The sequence below is a fragment of the Saccostrea echinata genome, unplaced genomic scaffold (assembly GCF_033153115.1).
Source record: "Saccostrea echinata isolate AGI-Se365-2 ecotype Australia unplaced genomic scaffold, CSIRO_AGI_Sech_v1 ptg000029l, whole genome shotgun sequence".
In the NCBI taxonomy this organism is placed as follows: Eukaryota; Metazoa; Mollusca; class Bivalvia; order Ostreida; family Ostreidae; genus Saccostrea; species Saccostrea echinata.
The window spans coordinates 23,973,726-24,001,273 of NW_026889778.1; the positions used below are offsets into that span (position 1 = coordinate 23,973,726).

A 27,548-nucleotide genomic window follows, 5' to 3' on the forward strand; every position below is an offset into this window, starting at 1 on the left:
AGGAAAATATATTCAAGCTTTTCAAAAATATCTATTCAAAAGTAAACTGGTTTGATTTAATAATAATTAATTAAATTTCATTAATCAATATTGAAAAAAAAACTTTGTATATAGAGGTTTTAATGTCAGATTATTTTTTTTGTTTTTAAAAAACAAGAAAAATTTCAATATATTTTAAATTCCAATGCATTTATTGATCTTACATAATGTGTGTAATGAGAGAATCTTTATAATAGGTCAATAAATATGAAAATGAATGTTGCATACATATGCTCTATATATTTTTGCCAAAGGACATATTTTTTCTGTTATGTTTTCCAATTATTGATAAAAAGAGAGAAATATCAGTATATCATTACCTCCGTCTTCTTCTTTTACAAACATTTTCACGAATTTCTTCATCGTTCATAATTTTAAAATTCATTTTCTATGTACATTAAAAGTCAGAAGAGTATGCTCCCTTTAAAGAGCATTTCTTCAGAGAAATAACAAATTTTAACTCAAAGTGTGAATTTTGACATGTAAAAATTCCTCTGTTAAACGTTCAACCTACCTTCATGACGAGAATTAAATGCTTTATCCTAGGATTTTTTTCCTTTCAGGAAACTGTCTATTGACAAGTGAAAACATCGCTTTCTTTCGCACCATCTCCATGTAAACTAAAAATTTCCGGAAGGAAGTGCGAGAAATCTTGATTTCTATTTTTACAAAGCGGAAATAGAGTAGGCCCCGATCATGCAAAAAAATCTGACCAATCATACAAAGCCAAGTTGGATGAACTCGGCTTTAACTTGTGAATATTTGATTGGTCAATGAATGGATCGTGTTGAACTTTCATTGGTGTATTTCGATATAAGGGAATTCCCTCACAGCAAGGCAGTGCGCCGTGCAGACAGCCATTTTCTCGTGTTTTGACGTTTTGACAGGACTTCAGCCAACATCATAAACAAATTATCAAGTGTCCAGAAGAATGAGGTGGAAAACCTTCTATCTGGGACTGCTTTGTGTGTTTGTTCTGTCTGGTAAGTGAGAATACAGTCGATCTTGTAGGTCATTCTTGCAGGACGCATGGCGTTCCTCGCCAACGTGCCGGTGTGCCAAGAATCTGATCCGTGTTATTGTCAAATGAGCATGATTTGTGATCATACAAACATGATATCCTTAACTACATGCATTGAACCGGCTTCAAAACTAATGTCATTAAAGATTTAGCAAATAAAGTTTTCTGCAGTCGGGGAGGGCGGGGGTAGGGGTGTTACAAGTTGACTTAGGTAAGCTATTTGCCACCTACATCTGAGTAGATGAGTTCATTTTATAATCTTTCTGTTACGTCATGAAAGCTGTAGATGTGTTACCTTGCAAACAGTTTCTATAGTTCATTAGTTGGTAACTTTAAAGGCTGAGTAAAACCATTAAACCTACGTTTGTATCTGCATCAGTAGCTCTTGTTTACATTTATCTTTTCAATGTCATTTGCCTTTTAGGTCTGTGCTATGCAGCTGATGAAGAAGGTGACGTGAAAGTGGAGGATGACATTGGCAAGAGTCGAGATGCTTCCAGAACTGATGATGAAACCGTCCAGAGGTAAATAGAATTAATGCAATGATATCACACAAACTGGAGGATTTTTTAGCTCACCTGAGCCAAAGGCTCAAGTGAGCTTTTCTGATCAAAATTTGTCCGTTGTCTGTCGGCGTCGGCGTCGTTGTTGTCGTAAACTTTTCACATTTTCATCTTCTTCTCAAGAACCACTGAGCCGATTTCAACCAAACTTGCCACAAAGTATCCTTGGGTGAAGGGGATTCAGGTTTGTTCAAATGAAGGGCCATGCCCTCTTTCAAGGGGAGATAATAAAGAATTAGTGAAAAATTAATAGCATCTTTTAAAAATCTTCTTGTCAAGAACAACAGAGCCAGGGAAGATGAAACTCATGTGGAAGCATTCTCAGGTAGTGTAGATTCAAGTTTGTTCAAATCATGACCCCCGGGGGTAGGGTGGGGCCACAATGGAGGATCAAAGTTTTACATAGAAATATATAGGAAAAACCTTTAAAAATCTTCTTCTCAAGAACAGCAAAGCCATGATGAGTCATATTTATATAGAAGCATGCTCAGGTAGTAAAAATTCAAATTTGTTCAAATCATGACCCCCGGGGGTAGGGCGGGGCCACAATGGAGGATCAAAGTTTTACATAGAAATATATAGGAAAAATCTTTAAAAATCTTCTTCTCAAGAACAGCAAAGCCCTAATTGGTCATATTTATATGAAAGCATCCTCAGGTAGTGTAGATTCAAGTTTGTTCAAATCATGACACCCGGGGGTAGGGCGGGGCCACAATTGAGGATCAAAGTTTTACATAGAAATAAATAGGAAAAACCTTTAAAAATCTTCTTCTCAAGAACAGCAAAGCCATGATGAGTCATATTTATATGGAAGCATCCTCAAGTAGTGAAGATTCAAGTTTGTTCAAATCATGACCCCCGAGGGTAGGGCAGGGCCACAATGGAGGATCAAAGTTTTACATAGAAATGTATAGGAAAAATCTTTAAAAAATCTTCTTCTCAAGAACAGCAAAGCCCTGATTAGTCATATTTATATGGAAGCATCCTCAGGTAGTAAAAATTCAAATTTGTTCAAATCATGACCCCCGAGGGTAGGGCGGGGCCACAATGGAGGATCAAAGTTTTACATAGAAATATATAGGAAAAATCTTTAAAAAATCTTCTTCTCAGGAACAGCAAAGCCTTGATTGGTCATATTTATGTGGAAGCATCCTCAGGTTGTAAAAATTCAAATTTGTTCAAATCATGACCCCTTGGTGTAGGGCGGGGCCACAATGGAGGATCAAAGTTTTACATAGAAATATATAGGAAAAATTTTAAAAATCTTCTTCTCAGGAACAGCAAAGCCCTGATTGATCATATTTATTTGGAAGTATCCTCAGGTTGTGTAAATTCAAGATTGTTCAAATCATGACCCCCTGGGGTAGGGCGGGGCCACAATGGAGGATCAAAGTCTTAAATAGAAATATATAGGTAAATATCTTCTGATGAAGAACTGTAAAGCCATGATTAGTCATTTTGATATGGAAGCATCCTCAGGTAGTGTAAATTCAAGTTTGTTAAAATGATGACCCCCCGGGGATAGGGATGGGCCACAATGGGGGGTCGAAAATTTTACATAGGAACATATAGGAAAATATCCTCTTCTCAAGAACTGAAAATCATGTTTAGTCATTTTGATATGGAAGCATCCTCAGATAGTGTAAATTCAAATTCGTTCAAATGATGACCCCTGGGGTAGGGTGGGGCCCAATGGGGGATTGAAAGTTTTACATAAGAACATGCAGAAAAAATATTTCTTCTCAAGAACAGAAAAGCTATGTTTAGTCATATTGAAATGGAAGCATCCTCAGGTAGTGTAGATTCAAATTTTCAAATATTGACCTCTGGGATAGGGAGGAGCCACTATGGGGGATCAAATTTTTACAAAGGATTATATGGGAAAAATTTTTCAAAATTTACTCAAGTACAACAAAGCCATTTGTTATATTGACATGGAAGCATCATCAGGTATCCCCCCCCCTCCCCCCCCCCCCCCCCCCCCCCCCGGTAACCCTTTCAATACTGAACTGATTTGTGCTTTTGTGCTTTTGCCTAGCCAATGTGCTCAGGTGAGCGATGTGGCCCATGGGCCTCTTGTTTTACTTCTTGGCACAATGACAAGCATTTGCAAATCTAAGTAGATGCACACCTGTCTGCAGACTCTTGTTTTCATAGATTGAAGACAGAAGTGGCAATCTGCTTTTATTAAAACATTGGGTTTGCAAGAGCTTAACATCAATGGTTTATTATTAATAAATTAAAATTATATAGGTATATACACGTCCAGAAAAAGTGTAAACTAGCATAAATGTGAGAAGAAGAGAAGGCTTGCAGTAACCAGTAATATTCAAAGCACAAATATCTAAATTGTCACAAGATTGGAAGGTTTCCATAAAGACTGTACTCGTATACATGTGTGAAATCTGTGTTTAATTATATATGACATGGCTTTCTCCCATGTGTCTTTCTAAACCCTAAAGAGGCATGGATGGTGGGTTAGCTATACCCTTCAGTCATCAATTTTTGTTGTCAAAATAAGGCAATGATAGCACCTAGATCTTTTAACAAGATTTGACCTAATGTCTAATCATCTTTTAAATGAATAGTAGCAATAGCATGAAATCTATATAGGAGGACAAAAGCTACCTTATACATAGAATAATATGTGTATCATTATTCTTTGCTTTGAATATAACTCTTATTTTTTTTCTATTTTATTGAAATTGATTCCATTTGGAAATTATCTCTTGAAAGAAAAAGCACAGTATATACAAAAAAACATTAAAAATCTTGACAAATCAGGATTATGTTTATTGTGTAAGTGCTATTTTTCAAGTGTATGACCCTTAAACCACTTATGGGTGAAAAGTGTGACCTTCTGCGACCTTTCATGGCTGATTTATTTTGTGCCAATAGCTATAAGGAAAACAATAATTACCTGCATTAGATTATGAATAGCTGTGATAATGAAGAGATCGAGGACCATCTTAGAAGAGCAGAGTTTGATGGCTTGCTGCTGATGCAGAAAGTGCTTCCTATGTGTGATTTCTGTCTGGAAAAAAATACATGAAGGGGAGAATGGCAATATTTGCTTACATCTGCGAATTGTCAGCTCTGATATTCTCTACCTTTAACCTCATAAAACTAATGAAGAACAGGTTGCCATTGTCTGTCAACTGGAAGAGGTGTTATCCTTGGCCATTGATTATATATGTTGAGTATGCAAGTTTAAGTGCAATGCTAATGTGCACATCCTCAAATTCCAAATTGGATTGAGTTTTACCATTATTAGCTAAAACATGCTCGAAGGCATTAGGTTGATTTAAGGATTCCATGCAGTGAAATTTACAAATAAATTGCATTTACCAAATTATAAGCATGATTAGACAAAAAATTGAATAAATTTTGTAAAAAAACTTTATTATTTAGCTTTCATTTATCAGAAATGGTTGTTTCAGAGTGAATCTATAAGAATGGATTCAGTTTTGGACAAAACATCAGTTTATCAACTTGATCAATATGAAGAATTATTAGAGGCCCCAGTTCTGGTTTGATAGATACAGTGCCTGTTTCTCTACTGTTGTTTCATTACAGAGAGTTTTTATTGTGTATGATAAGGCCCTTATATGAAGACAGATATTGATGAGGGTATAGGTAGGGAGATCATGGAGATTAGAACTTTATTAACATACATAAACCAGTGATTCCAGGATATCCATGAGGTTATGAAACATCATGTGAAGTCAGATTTGATTGTTCATACATTGTGTATATGATGTTTACTAGCTGTGGGAGAAGGAATACCACCTGCATCTTATATTGATGTAACACGCATCAGGCTAACTAGTGTTACACACATAAGATATATAGGTTTATTTATTGGTGTAGTTTAGTTGGTATGTTATTATATTATTATAAATTTATATTACTGTTCACACTAAAACTACACTGCCTCCTATAGCGCCCCTTATTAGCAATTGTGTAAGAATATTAAGCATATTTTAAAATGGAAAATGTGTAAAATATCCATTTCCCAAAATCCCTTAATGATAAGAAGAGTCAGTGAAATGGAATTTCCTTACTGTTATTTATCAGCTAACATGTTGGCTAAGGGATAAGAGTGTTTACGGTATATGTTACAATACACACTTTAAAAATATATATATTCCAGTATTCCTTGATCAGGAAATATGCTGGTCAATAAAATGCTTTCATGTGATGCCAGGGTTCATAACGGACTGTGCTCAAAATTACAGAAGCATACAAACACACAATTTACATACATCATGCTGACTCCAACAAGTACACTTGCATATATGTAAAGATTAAGAGAGATGCCAGACTTTATCAAGATTATACCACTGTTCGACTCCCACCTGGTTATTAAGATGTGATGAGTTTTTTCTTGCTTGTGTATGTGGGGGGAAAATGCAGGTGCCATAAGCCTGATTGATGGGCAGAAATTATGTTTAAAAAAAAAAAATATTGGTAAATGCAGCAGCACATGCTTAAATTGATGGAATTTGATGTATGCAATTGTAATTATGATAATTGCTGACACTGAAACAGGAATATCTAAAAGTTAGCATCAGAATATATTTTTTCTCACATTTTTTGTTCCAATGTGAGTTGTATAGACCCCTCTTAAATATTTTCCAGTTTTTAAAAAGAGGTATTGCTCAAGATTCTTGTCATCTGAATATTCAAAGTTATGCATTGTAACAGCAAACTGATTGCTTTATGAATTAAAAAGAATTGTTAAGGAAGAAAAAATTGCTGGAAATCTTGCTAAAATATGGATGTTTTTATTTCAGAGAGGAGGAAGCCATCAAGTTAGATGGACTGAATGTTGCTCAGATGAAGGAACTCCGCGACAAAGCGGAGAAACATGCATTCCAAGCGGAGGTCAACCGCATGATGAAGCTCATCATCAACTCCCTATACAAGAACAAAGAGGTACCATTTACTTATACAAAAACAAAGAGTACCCTTAAACAAAAACATAGAGGTACCATTAATTTATGAATATGAAAACAAAGAGGTTCTACTATCAAAGAACACAGAGGTTCCATGAATTTAAACAAAGAAAAACATTAAATTAATACACAAAACCAAAGAGGTACCATTGACTTGAGGTCCATAAACAAAGAGGAACAATTAGCACCTGAAAATTCTTTAAAAGTTCTCTCAAAAACAACCATAAGTTTTCCATAGTAATTCTACTTTCTTTTAAAGTTACGGGTCAACTAATTCTATGAGTGTGCTCTCATATTAACATTATGTTAAACGCTCTTGTTTCATCAATCCAGCAAATATATTTGACTGAGAGGTAAATTAGAAAATATTCATAATAGTTATTACATTATTTTTTTTCATAGATTTTCCTGAGAGAGTTGATCTCCAATGCCTCTGATGCTTTGGATAAGATTCGCTTCTTGTCTCTGACGGACAAATCTGCACTAGCTGCAACAGAAGAACTGAGTATCAAAATCAAGGTACATTTTGAATAACTTTGCTTATAATATACCCAACCATCTCTTTCATAAGTCATATGTTATTAGGGTACAATTTATAAACAAAATGTAGCTTAATAAGGTGGAGTTAAAGCTGCTTAAGGTGGAGTGACCTTCTCCTTAAGGAGGAATGGCTCTGTGAAAATAGGGAAAATTCTTATATCCATTCCTTTATAAGAAATTTATCTCAAGTAAAAAAAAAATGTCCCATATGCTATACTGAATTTCTACAACTTTAAATTTTAAGCTTTATTCTCTGGAAGAGTTTAAGCTATTATAATTACAGAAAATTAAAGGGTTGTTCCCCCTTGTTTTCAAGTAGAGTAGAAGAAAAAAATGGTTTAAAAACGAGCATTTCACTTGAAGCTGATATTTTTGACAGGGATGCATCACAAACTGTTACAAGTACACTTGAACCGTGTTCTTTTATGCAGGTTTGCTTGAGCGTGTTATTTGTTTATTAAATAGAAGAACTTCCAATGTAGATGTTTGGCACAGTGATAAAGCAAAACACAACTCATTAACTTGATTACACAGTATGATACACTGTGTTTTGAAGGAGGGCTTGGGGGTGTTTAGATTCACTTTATATGTAAACAAACTTACTGTTCATCAATTACAATAGACTTTTGTTGTGGGTCTGAAATATTTACACATAACAGCTCTCACACTGTGTATTTGCTCAAACGTCATTTATTGTTTACAACATGAGAACAACTTATCCATGATACAGGAAAACAGCTTGAAAAATTATGATGAAGATCTGAAGATTCTGAAAGCAGCTTGTGTTTTAATTGTTACAGTGAAGTGCAAGTCTCGTTTTCATTCAAACATAAACGTACACATGCAAGGTCACTAGCAATGTTACAGTCAGGGGTGAGACTGAAATCCGTCATTTCTGAAAAATGATGGATAATCGTCATATTTACCAACTACGCATTTTCGTCATTTTTGTCAATATGACTTACTATCGTCATATTTTCTTTTTCAACTTAATTCTTCTATCCTGGTTACATAAAAGCAAAATTTGAATTCACCGCTGAAAGAAGAGTGTTTACGCAAGTTTCATTTCATCCGGGTCACTAATTACTGCCGACCACGTGCGTTAGAACATCAACATGGAAGGTGAAAGTTATTATTTAGTGGTAAAATGTCGAATTTTGGTAGAACTAATTCACCATTTTTACATGGCTTTTAGTCCTATAAAAACATATAGTACACCGTCTGGAAGAATACGTACTTGTAGAGAGAAGTCTCCACAAAAAGCTAAAGCCACTAAAAAGTAGTGCGCCCCGTAAAACAAGCGAGATATTTCAGTGCGCCCAGACCCTCCATTTTGAAAAAAGACGGAATGTCGTCATTTTCGTCTTCTTTCCTATTTAATGCAAATAAATTGACAAATAACTCTTCCACTCTTATTTTTGCTTGGGAAATTTGTACTGTCAACATAACCAGTATTGTAGTCAACTGTACTAGAGAAATGAAGTTTGTTTACGATGTTTTTTGTCCTTTTTTCGGTTGGTGGATCTAACATTTTTCAAAGAGACGTAACTCGGTATTCTAGAAACACTCTAAATTTTTATGACTGTTTTTCGTCATTTTCTTAAAAATGACGAGTTTAAGTCATTATAAAAATTTTATTTTATGACTGAAAATCGTCATTTTAAAAATGACGGATTTCAGTCTCACCCCTGACTGTGTTATGTAGAATTCTGTGCAGAGGCTGCAAATGTTGAAAGTATAAATGAAGATGTAAATGTTGTTTATGATTATAGTTGATAAACAACACTCCCTTCATTGCATTAATGTCAAGATTCATATGGTATTATGTAAGAGAACAAATTCACATGTTTCAGGTATAGAAACCAAAGGGCATACATTATCTATACTCTATTGGCACAGCACTGAGCAGAAAAATTAATAGATTATTGTTAATATAGAATTTTTTTTCACAGGTATGTTTGATTAAAAAAAAATGCAAAATGATATTCACCATAATTAGTGCAGGCCTGCTCTATCAGAACTTATTACAATTATTTGTTTTGAGATGGTCCCCTATTGTAATGTCTGAGGAGAATCTTCTCTGTTTAGGCAGGTTGCATGCCAGAGACTTTATTAATAGAGCAATTATAAGTAGATGAGATAATTTATTGTGACAGTATCAGAATAGGATAATTTCTTTCTACGCAATTGATGTAGTCAGATACCACATTGCTCTATTGGTTATCATCAGAGTAAACAATATTGATGAGATAAAATTCATTTTTAAGTAAGATTCAAGAGGAATTAAAAGAAAAAATTGCAGATGGCAAGATTTGTTGATCTGTGAAATATTTCAGAGTATTTATAATAAGGTAGCATATTTATGAGTCCTTGAACAGAGGGGAATTGATTATGGTTTTGGAATACTTAGGCATAGATTCTAATTAAATTGAGCTGTTTACGATGCAAATGTTCTTGCTGCAATGGGGATTCAAAGCATTTCCACATCTGTAGGCAATCGAGGGGAACAAAAAAATAGAAATAATTGTGGATACAGAGAGGAGGAAAAGAGCATTTTACCTGCAGCACACTGCACACTAATAATTACTGTGTAAATAAAGTCACCTCTTTGATACTGGAGTGGTTAAAAATGAAACTAGGTTGTAGATGCTTGCATGAATCTAGCACAAAAAGTTCATTGGAATGAGATGAACTTTGATGGTGTCCAAATAAATTACCATTGATCTTGTAAACTAGATATTGGTAGTACTAATATATGTAAATAAATGTGTATTGTTATATATGATATACATAAATACCACAAGCTAGGACAGATATATTGTCGGACATGACAAATTACATTGGAAGATCAAGGATTCTAGAAAGGGGAGGCCCAAAGGGTTAATAGGGTGTGAGCAGAAGATTTGATGGTGGCCCAGGGGCAAAGCCCATGGAAGATCCCACGTTTTAACTTTTAAACAATTTTATGAGTTATTTAAGCTATCTTTTTATATACATAAAAACAATGTCTAACCAAAAAAAATAAAAATAAAAGGATTTTATTTCTTTAGTAAATTTTGGGTCACAAAAGAGGGAGGATGCAGGCCCCTGGTTCCCCCTTTTATATCCTCTGGTGCATTATAATTCTGCATTAAATTGAAATCATCTGCAATTACTGGTAAATGATAGTATTTAGAATAATTAAAAAATCATAAAAGATGAGAATATGCAACTCTTTTACAATTTTTCTCAAAACTTTTTCCTTTACATTTCAGGCTGATAAAGAAAATCACGTCCTACACGTCACAGATACAGGAATTGGTATGACACACAACGATCTCGTCAATAATCTCGGTACCATTGCCAGATCTGGTACCAGCGAGTTCCTGACCAAACTCGGAGAAGCTGAGTCACAGACAGAGATGTCTGATCTCATTGGACAATTTGGAGTCGGTTTTTACTCATCTTTCCTTGGTAAGATATTGTGTTCTTGCTCATTTTTATAAACATGTTGGTCTATGTTAGTAATAGTTGATAGAAGTTTGATGTTGGTTTACAAGAATTCATTTAACTTGCCACATTTAACTGTACTACATTTGTTATTTGGTTAAAAAAAACAAATGTATATGATTTTGATGATGATAAGTGGATTATGCTAAGAAAGTTAATACAAATTCAAGATCTAAATGCCTTCTGGTACATTCATTTGATCACTGTGAATAATTACTATTTTTGCTGATGGTAAACAAAATTAATGATAATGAGATATGATTGAAGAAAATGATAAAGTGAGTTATTAATATATAAACTAGGTAAAATATTCAATATGCACCTGTGTTGTTAATGTTAGCCATCCAATTCTGAAAAGTAATCAGAATTTTCTGTTACTATTGTTGGTCTGGATAAAATATTCAATACGCACCTGTGAATTTTCTGTTACTATTGCTGATTTGGATAAAATATTCAATATGCATTTGTGCGTAAATGGTTGCCATCCAATTTTGAAAATAATGAGAGTTTTCTGCATTACAGTTGCTGATCGTGTCATCGTAACATCTAAAAACAATGACGATGAGCAACATGTCTGGGAGTCTGACTCTGAAAGCTTCGCTGTTGCCAAGGATCCCCGAGGCAACACTTTGGGCAGAGGAACTACAATCAGGTATGGATGTCAAAGAGCATCTAGCTGACATTTCTTTTTCTTGAAAAGGATTCATTCTGAAGTAGAACAAAATTAATAAGCATAGTATTGCTGCGTTTTCTCCAAAGTTTCGCTGGAAAACTGTATTATCAGAGTATTAAAGAAAGACAACTATCCTCAGTATAAATGTATCTCACTGTTGTGTTGTTATCTTTCTGCAGTCTTCATCTGAAGGAAGAGGCACACGACTTCTTGGAGGAAAATACACTGAAGGAACTGGTCAAGAAATACTCCCAGTTCATTAACTTCCCCATCTACATCTGGGCCAGCAAGGTATATATATATAGAGCAGTTGGCTCTTACAATCTTATGATTGATATTAATCAAAACTAAAACACACATGGCAATCCAGATTTTAATGTCTTCATTTGTTTCAATAAATAGGGATAAATTGATTCCTTTTTACAGTTTGCAAGCTAAAAATCCGGATTTTTTCTTAGAAAGATTAAGTTTGCTCCATATATTTTCAAATACCAGCAGTTAAATTAATCATCTATATTGTGTGTGTGCTTACTTCAGTTAACCTGGCCAATACTTTTGATTTAATCCTTAGACTGAGGAAGTTGAGGAGCCCATTGAGGAAGAGGAGGAAACAAAAGAGGAGGCAGCTAAGGATGAGGAGAAAGAAGAAGATGAGGAGGGAAAGGTTGAGGAGGAGAAGGATGAGGACAAACCCAAGACCAAGAAAGTGACCAAGACTGTGTGGGACTGGGAACTGATGAACAGTGTCAAACCCATCTGGACCAGAAAGTGAGAGTTTGTTTCAGCCTTTTGGTATTATTATACACTTTAAACTGTGTATTATTATATGGGGTAGCTTTTATTTGCATTTCATTGCTCTAATTTGCAATTCTTTAGTTCTAAATTCTTCTTTGATCCTTAATTTCGCAACCAAGTAAAGATTCTTCACAAATATATATTAACTAAATAGTTGTCATGGCCAGAAATATTTGCACTTTAAACGACGCCACCGTGAATATTATGATTATTGCATGAAAATAAAATTTGGTCTACATAACATTTATGTGGCCTTTTTGCAGTTCTGAAAAATTAAACTTCTGACATTCCAATTTTCAAAGTTAACATGATATATAAATAAAATAATAAATCCTTTGTCATCTCACTAATTTGTTCCTTATCTCAGGATTGTGGCTGAAAATTTGTCTCCACATTTTTAGCCATATTCTATGAGATTTATCAGTATTCACTGAAAATGCGTACACAGATTGGTAGCCTTTTCAAAACGTGTTAAATGATGTAATGAATAATTTAGAGAATTTGATTTAAATTAATTATAACAACTTTTTAGATCCGATGATGTGACTGATGAAGAGTACAATGAGTTCTACAAATCCATCAGTAAGGACAGTGACACTCCTCTGGCCAGGACCCACTTCACCGCTGAGGGAGAAGTCACCTTCAAATCTATCCTCTATGTCCCCAAATCATCCCCTCATGACATGTTCTCCAACTACGGAAAGAAAATGGAATCCATTAAGGTATGTTACACATGACTTTCTACATGATAACACTGAAATATTATTAAAAGTGATCATTTGTTATGAGAGAATGTTTGGAGACTTTCTCATCAATTTCCTTTATTCGTAATACCCGTAATGAGTGTTATTTCTCATTGTAGATGTATGTCAGAAGAGTTTTCATCACTGACGACTTTGAGGACATGATGCCTAAATACCTCAGTTTCGTCAGGGGAGTTGTAAGTAGAATTCTATTTGTATATTTGCCTTTAAGGCCACCTTAGGCAGGGCTTGAAATAATTGATGGCCCACTGGTCTGGGGCCAGTGAATTTTCAATCTGGGCTAGTACATTGCAGAGGGCATGTGCCCTTTGAATCAGCATTTTTTTATGCATAATAAAATTCAATCATTGTCGGCCTAGTTATCTTGACAGGGTTGTGTGTCCCAACTTCTGCTGTTTCTTGTTTTGTTAAGTTGTACTAAGTATCACAATATAAAATATATTACTATTATTATTATGGCTTTGGGCCAGTCTTTTTAAAATCTACTGGCCCAGTGGGACAGAGAAAGTACTAAGCTGACCAGTAAAAATTTAAGCCGATGGCCTGAGTGACCAGGAAACAAAAATAATTATTTCTAGTCCTGCCTTAGGTAGTTATTTGTATGCAATTTTATAATCTTTTCAGTAAAAGTAACTGCTCAACATGATGCGTTTAATTTATCGTTAGGCAATCTTTGTCGCTCACCCTTGCCAAGTTGCCTTTCTCAGGAATTGTTTGGTTTGATTATATTCTAGGTGGACTCTGATGATCTTCCATTGAACGTCTCCCGTGAGACCCTCCAGCAGCACAAACTTCTCAAGGTAATCAAGAAGAAATTGGTCAGAAAAACACTGGATATGATTAAAAAGATCAGCAAGGACGACTATGAGAAATTCTGGAAGGAATACAGCACAAAGTAAGTATTAAAGTCACAGATCTTGTAGAAGACCTGATAAACTACTGTGAATGTGAATTTTTACTTCAGTTACAAAAAAAATGAAAAGGGGGGAGGGTTGCTTGTTGCAAAATATGTGTATTCTTGTTCATTTGTTTTGCCAAAGTTTCTTGAGAATCGGAGAGTTACTGCCCTTTAATCACATTTGTTATGGCCACATACCTTGGCAATAATCTACGAAGGAGATAAATTTTTAAATACCTAGATCTAGCTTATAACTCCAGACTTTGAGTTCGATGGTGAAATACAAATGTTCTCATTGAAATTATGTTCTGGAAGATAAAACAATGACAGCAGTCTACCATTGTCAAGATTTATTTCTGTCAATGATGTATAGTTGTCTCACAATATTGACAAATAAATATTCAATGTTGTAAGTTTGTTAACTTTCATTATTTAAGTCATAAATCAATATTGGTTTGTTTTTATTTCAGCATTAAGTTGGGTGTGATTGAGGATCAGTCCAACAGAACTCGGCTGGCCAAGTTGCTCAGATTCTACTCCTCCAACTCTGAAACAGAACAAACCAGTCTGCCTGAATACATTGAAAGGATGAAGGAGAAGCAGGAGGCCATTTACTTTGTAGCTGGAACTAGCAGGAGTGAGGTCAGAAATTAATAAATAAAATAAAAATGCTGTAAATCATCAAAATTTTGGCAATACATTATTTCTGCAAGAGAGCTGCAAGACAAAATTTTCATGAATGTTGTTTATTTTGGTCATTATAATCTTTAATATATGCAGGAATGAAATTTTCAATTGCAGTCAGTCTTATGTAATTGTATGAAAATAGAGTTCTTGCAAATAAAAAGTAATTAACAGTACCAATATTTGATTTTAATAATGGTACATAACTCCCATTTTCAGAAATAAAACATGAAATTGGTGTTCTTGATGAGGAAGGCTGATGAAATGTTTCCTTTCTTTTTCTCTGCAGGTTGAGAAATCTCCATTTGTTGAACGTCTGCTGAAGAAAGGCTATGAGGTTCTTTACCTTGTTGAACCTGTTGATGAATACTGCATCCAATCTCTTCCCGAATTTGATGGCAAGAAATTCCAGAATGTTGCCAAAGAAGGTCTGAAAATCGACGATGACTCTGAAAAGACCAAGGAACGCAAGGAAGCCCTGGAGAAGGAATACGAACCACTAACCAAATGGCTGCAAGATCTTGACGCTCTGAAGGAGAAAATCAGCAAGGCCACAGTGTCTGACCGACTAACCACATCTCCCTGTGCTCTGGTGGCCAGTACTTATGGATGGTCTGGAAACATGGAGAGAATCATGAGATCTCAAGCTTATGCCAAACAACAGGACCCTTCACAACAGTAGGTTTTTTCCCCCATTGTTTCACAAGTTCATTATTCCTGTTTAAAGTATTTCAAAGTCAAGAAATATCTTAGACATGTATGTGGAAATATTCCATCAGATAGTTTTGGTTTTATTTCATTTTGAATGTTTTTCTTGATAGATTTTACTCAACTCAGAAGAAAACATTAGAAATAAATCCCAGACATCCTCTTATCAAGGAATTAAAATCAAGGGTTGAGGTAGGTAATTTAAAGATCGGGTAGTAAAATATTCTGTCTACGACATTTTTGAATTTGTTTTAAAATTTGAAAATAAAAGCTGTAATGTGTATTACATACATATTTGTCTTCTTTTTGTACAGGCAAATGCTGAAGACCAGATTGCCAAGGATCTGGCTGTGGTCATGTTTGAGACGGCTACTATTAGGTCTGGCTATGCCCTCCAGGACACATCTGGGTTTGCTGAAAGAGTTGAGCACATGTTGAGGGAAGCCATGAACATTCCTCAAGATGCCAAGGTAGGTCATTAAATTATTCTAGATATGTTTAAGTGTGTGTGAAAATATCTCTATTGATAATTTCTTCAACCATAATGAGCTTGTTAGATAAATGCACATGGGTTTGAGTTCATAAATTTTTAATATTAAGACCAGCAAATCCAAACAATGTGAAGGGGAGTAACTCTGGAACATGTGACAAAATATTTTAATAGCTATTGCTTTCCCATTTCCATGATAAATTTTGACTGTTTTCTGGTCATAGATTGAGGAGGAGCCAGAAGAAGAAGAATCAGCTGAGGAAGAGAAGGCTGAAGAAGTTAGTGATGATGATGAAGGAACCAGTGATGATGATAAGGTAAGTTAAACTTAAGGCACAATCTTCTCACTGAAAAAAGTCTTGATTTATGCTTTACCTTCTAGAGTTATGGTTCTTGTTCTCTATATTCTGCAAATAATTTTTACTTTCTGAATGATAATATACTTTACATTAAAAATTCCACTGGAAAAGTATTGAAAAAAGAATTTTGAATTTGATTTTTTTTTTAATTACATCAGAATTAAAGTTTGAGATATCTGGATTTTTTTTTAAAGTATAGAGAGCAAGCTAGTGAGTTTAATTGAAAAAAAAATTGTTTTTGCATGATTGACAATGAGTGATGTTGACTTAGCTCTTATATATCCCATCATTCCATTCAGCTTTGCCTGTGTTTGTTACCAACATTCACCTTCTGAAAAAAAAATCAATGAAAATTCAAATTTTTGAGCATGACTTTATTGTTTTGATGCATGATAGCTCCATTTGGACAAATCATCATGCGTGACTTATTTTAATTGTGACAGCCTGTAGAATAGAATTCACTAAATTGTTCCATCACTGTAATTCATAAAAACAACACAGGCGACGTATTATGGGATGATGGGAGAAAATTCATTATAGTGGACTTCATTGTTTTGCTTAAAGAGTCGCTCTTAGCAAAGTTATTTTGACTGAAAAAGTCTTTGTTTGTGTTTGACACTATTTGGATCATAATAGATACTTGTAATAGTAAAAAATTGTTTAGTGCAAATTTTTTTTCAAAAGTTGAGAAGTATTTCTACGAATGAAAAGTAGAAATTGAGACAAAAAATAAAAAAGTGGGTGCAAATGATCCGTTGATAACAAAGTTCCATTATAAGAGGAAAAAGAAACTTCGAATCTAGCTGAATTTTCTCCCATCTCTTTATTTCAGAAATCGGAAGAAAAGAAAGACGAAACCAAGGATGAGTTATAACCCAGGATTCTCATAGCAATCATTTTTCACCATTCTCTCATTCATTTTCCACACAAGACAGACCAAAATGAATTTTAGTGCTATGTTGTCAAACTGAAAACAAGAATTCCATTTTTATATATATTTTATGCAAAATCTTGTGACAATTTTTCACGCAGTGTTGTGAACGACCGAGTAAAGCAATACGTTGAGACATTCTCCCAAGAACACTTTTCCATTTTTGAATGCGTTATGTGATTAGAAATTTCCGTAATTTATATTTTGTGATATGCGAGTGTGTGTATGTGTCCTGTCATGTCTGAGCCATTTGTTTATGGGTTATTTTGTACTTAGATACTTACAGAGAGTAAATGCTAAGGTTGAGTATGTTTTTGTTGTCACATGTCCATCAACACACTAACAGTTCTACCTGCACTGACCATGCATTATGATGCATCCATTATTGTTCTGTTTTCACTTGGGAAGCTTTCATTCAAGGGGACCATGTTCTACTTATTGAAATCAAACCTTGGCATAATGATTGCCAATAAGGAAATGACTTTAATGAAAAACTCCAAAGAAGTGCTGATAATTTTTTTCAGCAGCTCTGGTGTTGGATGATTTGTTTGTATGTGTGTGTGTTTACCTGCCTTAGGTCCAGATTCTCAGAGTCTATATTTTTTTTGAATAAAAAACATATTAAATATAAAGGTGTACATTGTGTTTAATTTTCTTGTCATCTAGACTGAATTTTTGTGATGTGTACATATACATGGTGAAATTTTACCCACAACTTGAACTTCTACTCCTAATAAATGAGACTTTGGCCCAGGTCTTATAGCAACTTCCTTGTAATGATACAAACTGTACAAGTGATTCATGATATGAGTCAAGCTTCTGTATGTTTGAGGAAGTTAAGATAAGAAAGAATACCAGACTTGGAAATTGAAATTTAATTAAAGCTACTGGCCATTGACTTATAAATTACAACAATAAAATAAATGTAGTTCACTTGGCACCAATATTTAAAATGCCTCTGTACTATTTTTAAGTCAACTGAGTGGATTGGTAGATTTGGCAATTTTATCCAATTGGTCCTGCATTGGAAACTAAATACATGTTTATCTTCTGGTCTGAGATGGTTCAACAAGTTTCAGTTTTGGTACAATGCATTTTAAGGTGAAGGGGTGGGGGATGTATTGCTCAGTCAGTCCCTCCTTCTGGCTACACCTCCCTTTGGTGGGGACAAAGCCATTTACTTGTAATTGGCACATGTTTTAAAACTTTTTTTTGTCTTGATAATCTACACATCATTTTGTAGACTTGTACATGTAATTTAAATTAGCAAGTAGAAATCTACAGAATATTTATGAAATTCATAGCCCTAGTGTTAAGGTGGTCATACATCGATGGTTATAATTTGAACAGATTTAGTCCTGGATCTGCAGCAACCAAGAAGTTTTTCCATGATTATAATTAGTAATTATATTCCTTGATATTCATTTCAACAGAATTCAGGCTCTAAGGTTGGCTTGGCTTGTTTGTGTATTATTGATTCTTATACCACTCAAAATCTTCGTGATGAGCTTGAAGGAATTTCAAAACACTGCTCAATGAGATGTTCAATAATCAAAAGGTAGTTTTATGCAGTTCGAGTGATCTGCCCTTCGATGTAAAATTAAGTACACATCTATAATAAATGACACGATATGAAACAGATTAAAGAATATTTAACATTGTATTAGACCAAGATAAAGTAATTAAAAATATACGCATGTATTTTCCTGATGTAAGTAAACAACGGTGGTTTCTCTCCATTAGTACAATGTTTTTCATTGACTTTAAGGAAGCTCTAAACACTGCACACTAAAGAGTTTTATTTGTAGAGTAGTTTTATTGAGTTAGAGTGATCTGCCCTTAGAAGAAAAATAGAATAAATGGGAATCTACAATTAATGACACAATTTCTTATGAATTAAAGTATTCTTAATGTTATGTTTGACCAAGATTAAGTAATTGAATACATTATTTCCATTAATTTTCCCGATGCAAGTAAACAACAGTAATTTCTGTTCACAAATAGTTCATTGTCTTTGAACATTTTTTCTGCATAAATAAGGCAGATACCCAATGTTGAAAATGAACTAGATACACTGAATATGTGCACCTTTATATGATATATTTTTCTCAAAGTCCAAAAAGCATTTTTCGTTAGTGTTTAGAGCTTCCTTAAACATTATTCCTGGAGAAAAAGTGGCAGGTACCCTATGTTATAAATGAACTAGGTAAACTCGGTATGTACACTTGTGTTTGATAGAATTTTTTCAATTAAAAAAAAATAAATCAAAATTATTAAGTTCATGTCCAGAGCACTTAATCGTTACTTTTGGGCAATTAACAAATATATGATAAAGGAACTTTAAAGGATTTACCAAAATTTCACATCTCATTTCCTGGATCCCTGATGATGCGTAATCATCAGATACAAGTATTTAAAAGCATTGTGTTTTTTTTTTATATCTAGATGTTCAAAAGATAAACTATGCATGATGACAGTGAGTTATATGACCGTGTTATCAGAAACCACAGACACAAATGACACCGTTATTTTTGTCTATGCAGAAACCAAATAAAAAAAAAATATTGGATATAGTAGTTATGAAAATATTGAATTCCTGTCCCATGGTAATGTTGAAGTCCCTTGATTTGGATAAGCTGATCTTTTATTGAAAATGTAATAAAATATTAAAATTCTGAAGCTCCTTTACGCTTTGGAGTTTAACAAATTGTTGTGATAATGAACAAGTACTATAATACTGTCCAACTCCTGATACTCGGATAATTGTCAGATTCGAGAAAAATATGAATTACTAAGAAAGAAGGCTAATTTTGTCCAAAGATTTCAAAGTTGAAATGAGCATGAATTTCAATTGACATTATTTTTAGGTACGGCCGTTTATTTGTACGATAGATATTTACTATAATTTTTTATAGGTAGGTATAAAGTGGAAAGGTAAATGTTTACACGTAGGTTTGGTAAATTGAGGAATGTAACGTGATCAATATCTTTTATTTGTGTGTTCTCCAAGCTTTTTTTCCAAATAGAAAAGGTTATCTGAGATCAGTGATAATTTTCAGAATGTGAAAAAAAAAAATGTTTCGACAAAGATTACATTCATTTAAAACTCGGTAAAAACTAATACAAGGAAGTAGGAGCTTCTCAAGTTTCCTATTCTCGCTCTATACCAGTACTGCTTCTAGTTTATTTATTTCCTCTTGCACTTTGGAGTGCTATCTGAATGTGACAACTTCTGCATATATAATTGGGCATCTTGAGTTCGTAAATGTCCCTATTATATTTCAATACAATTTTTTTCCCCTTAAAAGGACTTCTGACCCGGTAGAAAATCTTATTTAATAGAAATTTTATGAATGTCGTAAAATAGACACCAGGACATAATAATATGATCAGACACCAGAATTTTAGTGAAGTTCAAGTGGTAGTGTAATAAAAATATACAACAGATAAGTGTGTACGTGAAAACTAGGTTTTGTATATGACAGTGTTTATAATGAGAACGAAAAACCTACAGTTAAGATGTATTATTGCAGTGCGAGACGAGTGCCTTAAAAATTCATTATTTAAAGTATCAGGGTGCATACTTTAGAAATGCATATAATAACAACAGAATCTCACATTCTAAACTTTACTTTTCAGTCTTGCTTGAACAACTGTTCGGATTCTAAAATTAATTTAAAAGAATTCAATTTGGTTTTACAAAGTTTTATGAGGTGGGGAGGGGCTTCGGAGTAGGTGAGAAATTGGCAGTGAGATATTTTCCACCATTCCCCATGTATAATATGCCTGTAAATCATTATGGCAAATCAGATACAGCTACATATGTAGTGTTTTCTATAGGTATTGGACATTGTGTTTTGACTATCAATCAAACACACTCAGCGAAGCTTCAGTTTTTCAGATGAACCAGTCCACTGAAATGAGAGGTCTTTATGTACATGCACAATGAGTTTATTGTTCTCAGAAAGAATCTGCAAACTACACTGGTGACAAACTCAATCAGCAGAAACCCCATCTTCGATGAAATGTCAAGGTCATTAAATAAAGGCCAATGATGTTACATGCTTGAAGTTTTTTTCATTTATATAGTTTATTCTGCACGTTTGAACGTGTGAGAACATGCATGATACTTTCATTGATGACATCGCATGTATCAGTTCATCTTCAAAATAGTAAGTATTTTGTTTACAGATTTTATAACATAAATTGAAACCATGAGTAAACGGTAAAAAAAAAAATGTTAGTTTAATTTCTTTTTTCTGGTATTTGTTCTTATTAAATACATAGAGGATATTCTATGTTTTGTTGTTGGATTTGGAATTTATTTCACGAGTGGGGCAGTATTTTTTGCATATTTTCACGTTTGCGAAGCACGAGTGAAAATATTAAAAAATCCTGTCTCACGAGTGAAATAAATGTCATATCTAACTACAAAACATTGAATTTTCTGTTTATTACATTTTCTTTGATTTCTCTATGCCCCTGTCTTCTTAACACAGTGTTATAGGCTGTGACGTCATAGTTGAGCGGTTGAGACGTACGTGATAACATTTTCACATTGATTTTAGCAATATATTTGGGAGGAAATTTACAGTTTTAGTCTCTATCAAGATGGTTACTTAATATCTCTCTGTTATGGCAGGCCAAAAATCATTTCTACTTACTTTGATATCCTTTCACAATGTGACAGAGTATCATTTTGGTTTCCTTTCACACTATGAAAGAATATAACTTTTATTCAACAAATAAATCACAGTATTCACTATTGAAAATGTAATAAATTCAACTTCTCTGCTAGAAGAACAGCTTAAAGAAGATACAAAAATCAATGAAAAGTCTCCAGTCTCAAGCACTTAAGAATTTTGTATAAAACATACTTATGCATCTTTCAAATGCCAGGGTAATTTTCAAAATATACTCTATCCTGAAAATTTACTTTAAAATGCCCTATTATTTGGCACATTGAAAATGATTAATCGACAAAAGAATGATAAGATAATTATGTTTATATACTCAGTAGTTTTTTAATGATTGCTATTTTCAGTTTTCGTGTGGATCAAATTGCCAACTTCGTAGAAAGCTGCTCTGGTTTGGTGAGGACAAGAATAAAGACACTGATGGTGATGGTATTCCTGATCACCTTGATGATGATGATGATAACGATGGTGTTCCTGATAACAAAGACAATGATGACGATGGTGATGGCATAAGTGATGATAAAGAGTACTGCGACAAGGACGGTTGTAAGAATCTGAAGGATTCCGATGGAGATGGAATTCCAGATCATCTTGACAATGATGATGATGGAGATGGCATTCCAGATGACAAAGAAAAAGATACCGATGGAGATGGAATTCCTGATTATTTAGATGACGATGATGATAATGATGGAATTCCTGATGACCAGGATGACGACGATGATGGTGATGGTATTCCGGACAAAAAAGAGGACTCAGATGGCGATGGCATTCCTGATCACTTGGATAAAGATGATGATGGTGATGGAATTCCAGACGACAAAGAGAAGGATACTGATGGAGATGGAATTCCTGATTATTTGGATGATGACGATGATAATGATGGAATTCCAGATTCCCAAGATGACGATGACAACGGAAATGGAATTCCCGACCATTTAGAAATTGACAGCGATGGGGATGGAATTCCTGATTATTTGGATGATGATGACGACAATGATGGGATTCCAGATCATTTAGACAAGGATGACGATGGAGATGGTGTTGCAGATGATAAAGAGAAAGATACCGATGGGGATGGGATTCCAGATTATCTTGATGACGATGATGACAACGATGGAATTCCTGATGTTGACGATGACGATAGTGATGGTGATGGCATACCTGATAAGCTCGAGGTAGACACAGATGGTGATGGAATTCCAGACTATCTTGATAATGATGATGACGGTGATGGAATTCCTGATGCTCAGGACAATGATGATGATGGTGATGGAATTCCAGATGACAAAGAGAAGGACACAGATGGCGATGGAATACCAGATTATTTAGATGATGATGATGATGGAGATGGTATTCCAGATAGTGAAGATAATGATGATGATGGCGATGGAATTCCTGACAACAAAGAGAAAGATACAGACGGTGACGGAATTCCTGACCATTTAGATGATGACGATGATGGCGATGGAATTCCAGATGATAAAGAAAAAGATACTGATGGAGACGGTATTCCGGATTACCTTGACGATGATGATGATGGTGACGGAATTCCTGATCATCTTGACAAGGACGATGATGGTGACGGAATTCCAGATGATAAAGAAGATTCAGATAATGATGGTATTCCAGATAATCTTGATAATGACGACGACGGAGACGGAGTTCCAGACGATAGAGAAAAAGATACTGACGGAGATGGAATTCCCGATTATCTCGATGATGATGACGACGGTGATGGAATTCCAGATGATAAAGAAAAAGACACTGATGGAGATGGTATCCCAGATTACTTGGATGATGATGACGATGGAGATGGAATACCCGATGCTCAAGATAACGATGACGATGGTGATGGAATTCCCGACAATAAAGAAGATTCAGATGGCGATGGCATTCCAGATCACCTCGATAACGATGATGATGGTGACGGAATTCCTGATGACAAGGAAAAAGATACTGACGGCGATGGGATTCCAGATTATCTCGATGATGACGATGATGGTGATGGAATTCCCGACGATAAGGATAATGATGATAATGGAGATGGAATATCAGATAACCGGGAAGATTCGGATGGTGACGGTATTCCTGACCACTTGGACAATGATGATGATGGAGATGGAATTCCAGACGATAAAGAAAAAGATACAGACGGTGATGGGATACCAGATTATCTGGATGATGATGACGATAATGATGGAATTCCAGATTCTGAAGACGAGGATGCAGATGGAAATGGCATACCTGACTTCAAGGAAAAAGATACGGACGGTGACGGCATCCCTGATTATTTAGATGATGATGATGACAATGATGGCATTCCTGATCATCTTGATAATGATGATGATGGCGACGGAATCACTGATGACAAAGAAAAAGACACTGACGGTGATGGAATACCAGATTATCTTGATGATGATGATGACAATGATGGTATTCCAGATGATAAAGATAACGATGATGATGGGGACGGAATTCCAGATAATCAAGAAGATTCAGATGGTGATGGAATACCCGACAGTCTTGATAAAGATGATGATGGGGATGGCATTCCTGACGAACAAGAAATTGATACTGATGGTGATGGGATCCCAGACTACTTAGACGATGATGACGATAATGATGGTATTCCTGATGACTTAGATGATGATGACGACGGTGATGGCATTCCTGATGATAAAGAAAAAGATACTGATGGAGATGGTATCCCAGATTACTTGGATGATGATGACGATGGAGATGGAATACCCGATGCTCAAGATAAGGATGACGATGGTGATGGAATTCCAGATGACAAAGAAAAAGACACCGACGGTGACGGCATTCCCGACTATTTAGACGACGATGACGACGGTGATGGTATTCCAGATGACCAAGATAAAGATGATGACGGTGATGGAATTCCAGATGATAAAGAAAAAGACACTGACGGTGATGGTATTCCAGACTATTTAGACAAGGATGATGATGGGGATGGAATTCCAGATGATCAAGAAAATGACGATGATGGAGATGGTATTCCTGATGACAAGGAGATTGATTCTGATGGCGATGGTATTCCAGATTATTTAGATGACGACGATGATAATGATGGAATTCCAGATCATCTGGATAAGGATGATGATAATGATGGAATACCGGATGACAAAGAGTTGGATACCGATGGTGATGGAATCCCAGATTATTTGGATGATGATGACAATAATGATGGAATTCCTGACAGTAAAGATTCTGATGCCAATGGAAATGGTATTCCAGATTTCATGGAAAAAGACACAGATGGCGATGGTATTCCAGATTACCTGGACGATGACGATGACAATGATGGTATTCCAGACGAGGAGGACGATGACGATGATGGTGACGGTATTCCTGATGATCAAGAGGATGCCGACAATGATGGAATTCCAGACCATTTGGACACAGATAGTGATGGTGATGGTATTATTGACAAACTTCCAGATCTGGATGGGGACGGAATTCCCGATAAATTTGATAAAGATGATGATGGCGATGGCATTCCTGATGTTCGAGAAGGCAAGAAAATTAATCCTTCCAAAATTTCTAAATCTAATAATCCAAAATCTAAAACTAAAAGTGATGATGAAGACGATGATGATGATGACGAAAACGATAGCCAGAAATCTTTATTTTCTAGAATTGTGACCTCTGTTAAAGAAATGGTTTTTCCAAGTGGTGACTCATCGGAGGATAAGTCCAAAAATCTCAAGAAAAATCCGAATCCAGCAAGGATCAAAAATAAGGGAAAACAGTTGAAAGGACATGATGAAGAAATTGATCTCGTAGACTTGGTAAAAAGTGCTTTTTCTAATAGTGAAGACGACAAGACCAACCAAAAAGAGAAAAATAAACAAAGAAAATCTACATGAAAGAATATTTTTCAATAATGTTTTATATTTATTCACAATGCTCATGAAAATTAGAAAAAAAGGTATGTTCTTATGTTAATAACAACTTTCAACATTGTCTTTCCTTTGACTGTTTTAGTATTATAATTTTTATTTACATTTAAAAACAATTTAAAGCGATAACTTAGAATAAAGAAAGGATTTATAGAAATTTCTGGTTTTTTAGTATTGGTTTATTATCAGTTATAAACTGTGTTCATAATTTTCTTCTTTAAGTGTTTTGCATTTTTAATGAAGACATTTTATCAATGCTAAGGCTTATCAGAAAAAAAATACTTGTATCTTCATTAACATTCCCCTTAGATTTAAAGACACCTTTGAAATATACTTCTTAGTTTTATTGGTTTTGATGGGTTGAATTTTTTTCTCACGATTATATTCAATGTTGTCCACTTTCCTATTTTCATTTCAATATCTTTCTAACCTTCAAGGATCTTAAGGGCATTAATTTCAAATTACATTTAAATTGTAACATGTACATATCTAATTAATGAATATATCGTTTTGTTGGTAATTTGAAATTCTTTTTCAATATAAATATACAGAGTATTTACTGCAGCTTCGGTGATTGCAATTAGAAATTAACGTGAGTCTAAATTCATTTGATTTTGTTTTCATTGGTGTAAAGAGACACTATTTTCTTATTATAAACATTAATTCTTGTTCATTAAAGACTATTTGTTCAATTGTAATTTTACCATCTTAGAGATCATGATGTTTAATGATCAAGATCTTGTTTTCTTTCCCTTTTTATTTTACTTTATTTGTAGGGCATTAGCGCAAAAATAGTATAGTTTAGTTTATTTTACCCAAAATCTATAATGTTGAAAAGTTTACTTTGTTGTACATAATGAAACCTTTATATATAACATGTTTATCATTAAAGGTAAATTTTAATCTTTTTAACACACAAGAACTTTTATTTTGATTACTGGTGTGAAAACAAGTTAACATACATGTAAATCGAAATTACATTTCATGGTATTGTAATTGCAAGCTTTATCTGCTGTATGCTATATACTCAATACTGACATTGCTCAAAATCTACAAATAGAATATTAAATTTTGAAATGTTGGTTTGGAAATTGTAAATGTTGGTGCCATAAGTCTTTTTTGTTTAATTTCTTTTTGTTAAATGCAGATAACGAGTGGACATAGCTAAACTTGATTATTTAGAGAGATTTATGAAGTACAGTGTAAATTGATAAACATGTGCGTAAGGATGTATTCTGCTGATTATGCTGATGCATAGTTTTATCCATCAAAGTATGCCTATTTTTTGCCAACTAACCATCTTTTATCCATTTGCATTTTGATTCTTTGTAGTTTTGATAGTCTTATAAAAGATATCTAAGAAAAGTTTATTTCCAGATAAGAAAGACTTTTCCCTTCATTGTCCATGAAAAATCCCAGAAAGTCTGGTCCCGCCATATTTTCAATATCTTGTATCTCAAAACTATGCACACTAACTCATAGTTTCTACTTCGCTTTTGTTTCAAATAATGCATACATCGAAATAAAGTACCAACATTGAAAAGTTTAATGCATTTTCCCAGCAGAATACATCCTCATAATATTCCAAGTAATTCTATCTTTGGAAATTACGTTTGAATGTATCATGTATATTCACCATCACGTTTGCAATTTATTATTCTTTTAGTAAAAAAAAAAAAAATAAGACTAGCAGTAGGTTCATTTATTAGTCAAGAAAACTAAAATCTTCATTCACTTATATCTATATCTTTGTTTAATTTAATGCCATGTCCGAGAGACGGAAAGTTAATCTTCCTATAGAAACAAATTAGGATTTTAAGATACATGTATACATTTTTTTAAAATTTGAAATCTGTCTTGAACAGAAAAATAGAAAAATACTTAGATATAAATGCCAAGAAGCTTTCAAAGTGAACATAACTTCATCTTTACATGTATTGTGTGAATGTGTATGTAATTAGATTATTTTATTTATAAAATTCTGACCTCATGAATAAAATACTCTGAATCATA

General features: G+C 34.2%; 1 protein-coding gene across 2 annotated transcripts; it reads left to right on the top strand.

Moving 5' to 3' along the window:
- Nucleotides 1-840: 840 nt before the first annotated feature.
- LOC133195721 (uncharacterized) lies at nt 841-27,548 on the top strand. Of its 2 annotated transcripts, XM_061331652.1 has the most exons (18): nt 841-1,022; nt 1,485-1,584; nt 6,420-6,561; nt 6,984-7,100; nt 10,376-10,574; nt 11,133-11,262; nt 11,463-11,574; nt 11,855-12,051; nt 12,611-12,800; nt 12,941-13,018; nt 13,577-13,737; nt 14,211-14,382; nt 14,714-15,102; nt 15,246-15,324; nt 15,447-15,602; nt 15,847-15,939; nt 21,957-25,149; nt 25,271-25,408. In XM_061331652.1, the coding sequence occupies exons 1-18, from the start codon at nt 971-973 to the stop codon at nt 25,276-25,278; spliced, it is 5,568 nt and encodes a 1,855-aa protein (XP_061187636.1). In that variant the 5' UTR covers nt 841-970; the 3' UTR covers nt 25,279-25,408. The 2 variants fall into 2 exon arrangements, with proteins under 2 accessions (XP_061187636.1, XP_061187635.1); XM_061331651.1 differs by having other exon boundaries at nt 21,957-27,548.

Bases quoted from the DNA above. Each gene is read 5' to 3' on its own strand.
- LOC133195721 (XM_061331651.1), top strand. From the start codon at position 971: ATGAGGTGGAAAACCTTCTATCTGGGACTGCTTTGTGTGTTTGTTCTG. The intron at 15,103-15,245 runs GTAGGTTTTTTC...TTTTCTTGATAG, and splicing joins CAACAGGACCCTTCACAACA to ATTTTACTCAACTCAGAAGA. The intron at 15,603-15,846 runs GTAGGTCATTAA...TTCTGGTCATAG, and splicing joins ACATTCCTCAAGATGCCAAG to ATTGAGGAGGAGCCAGAAGA.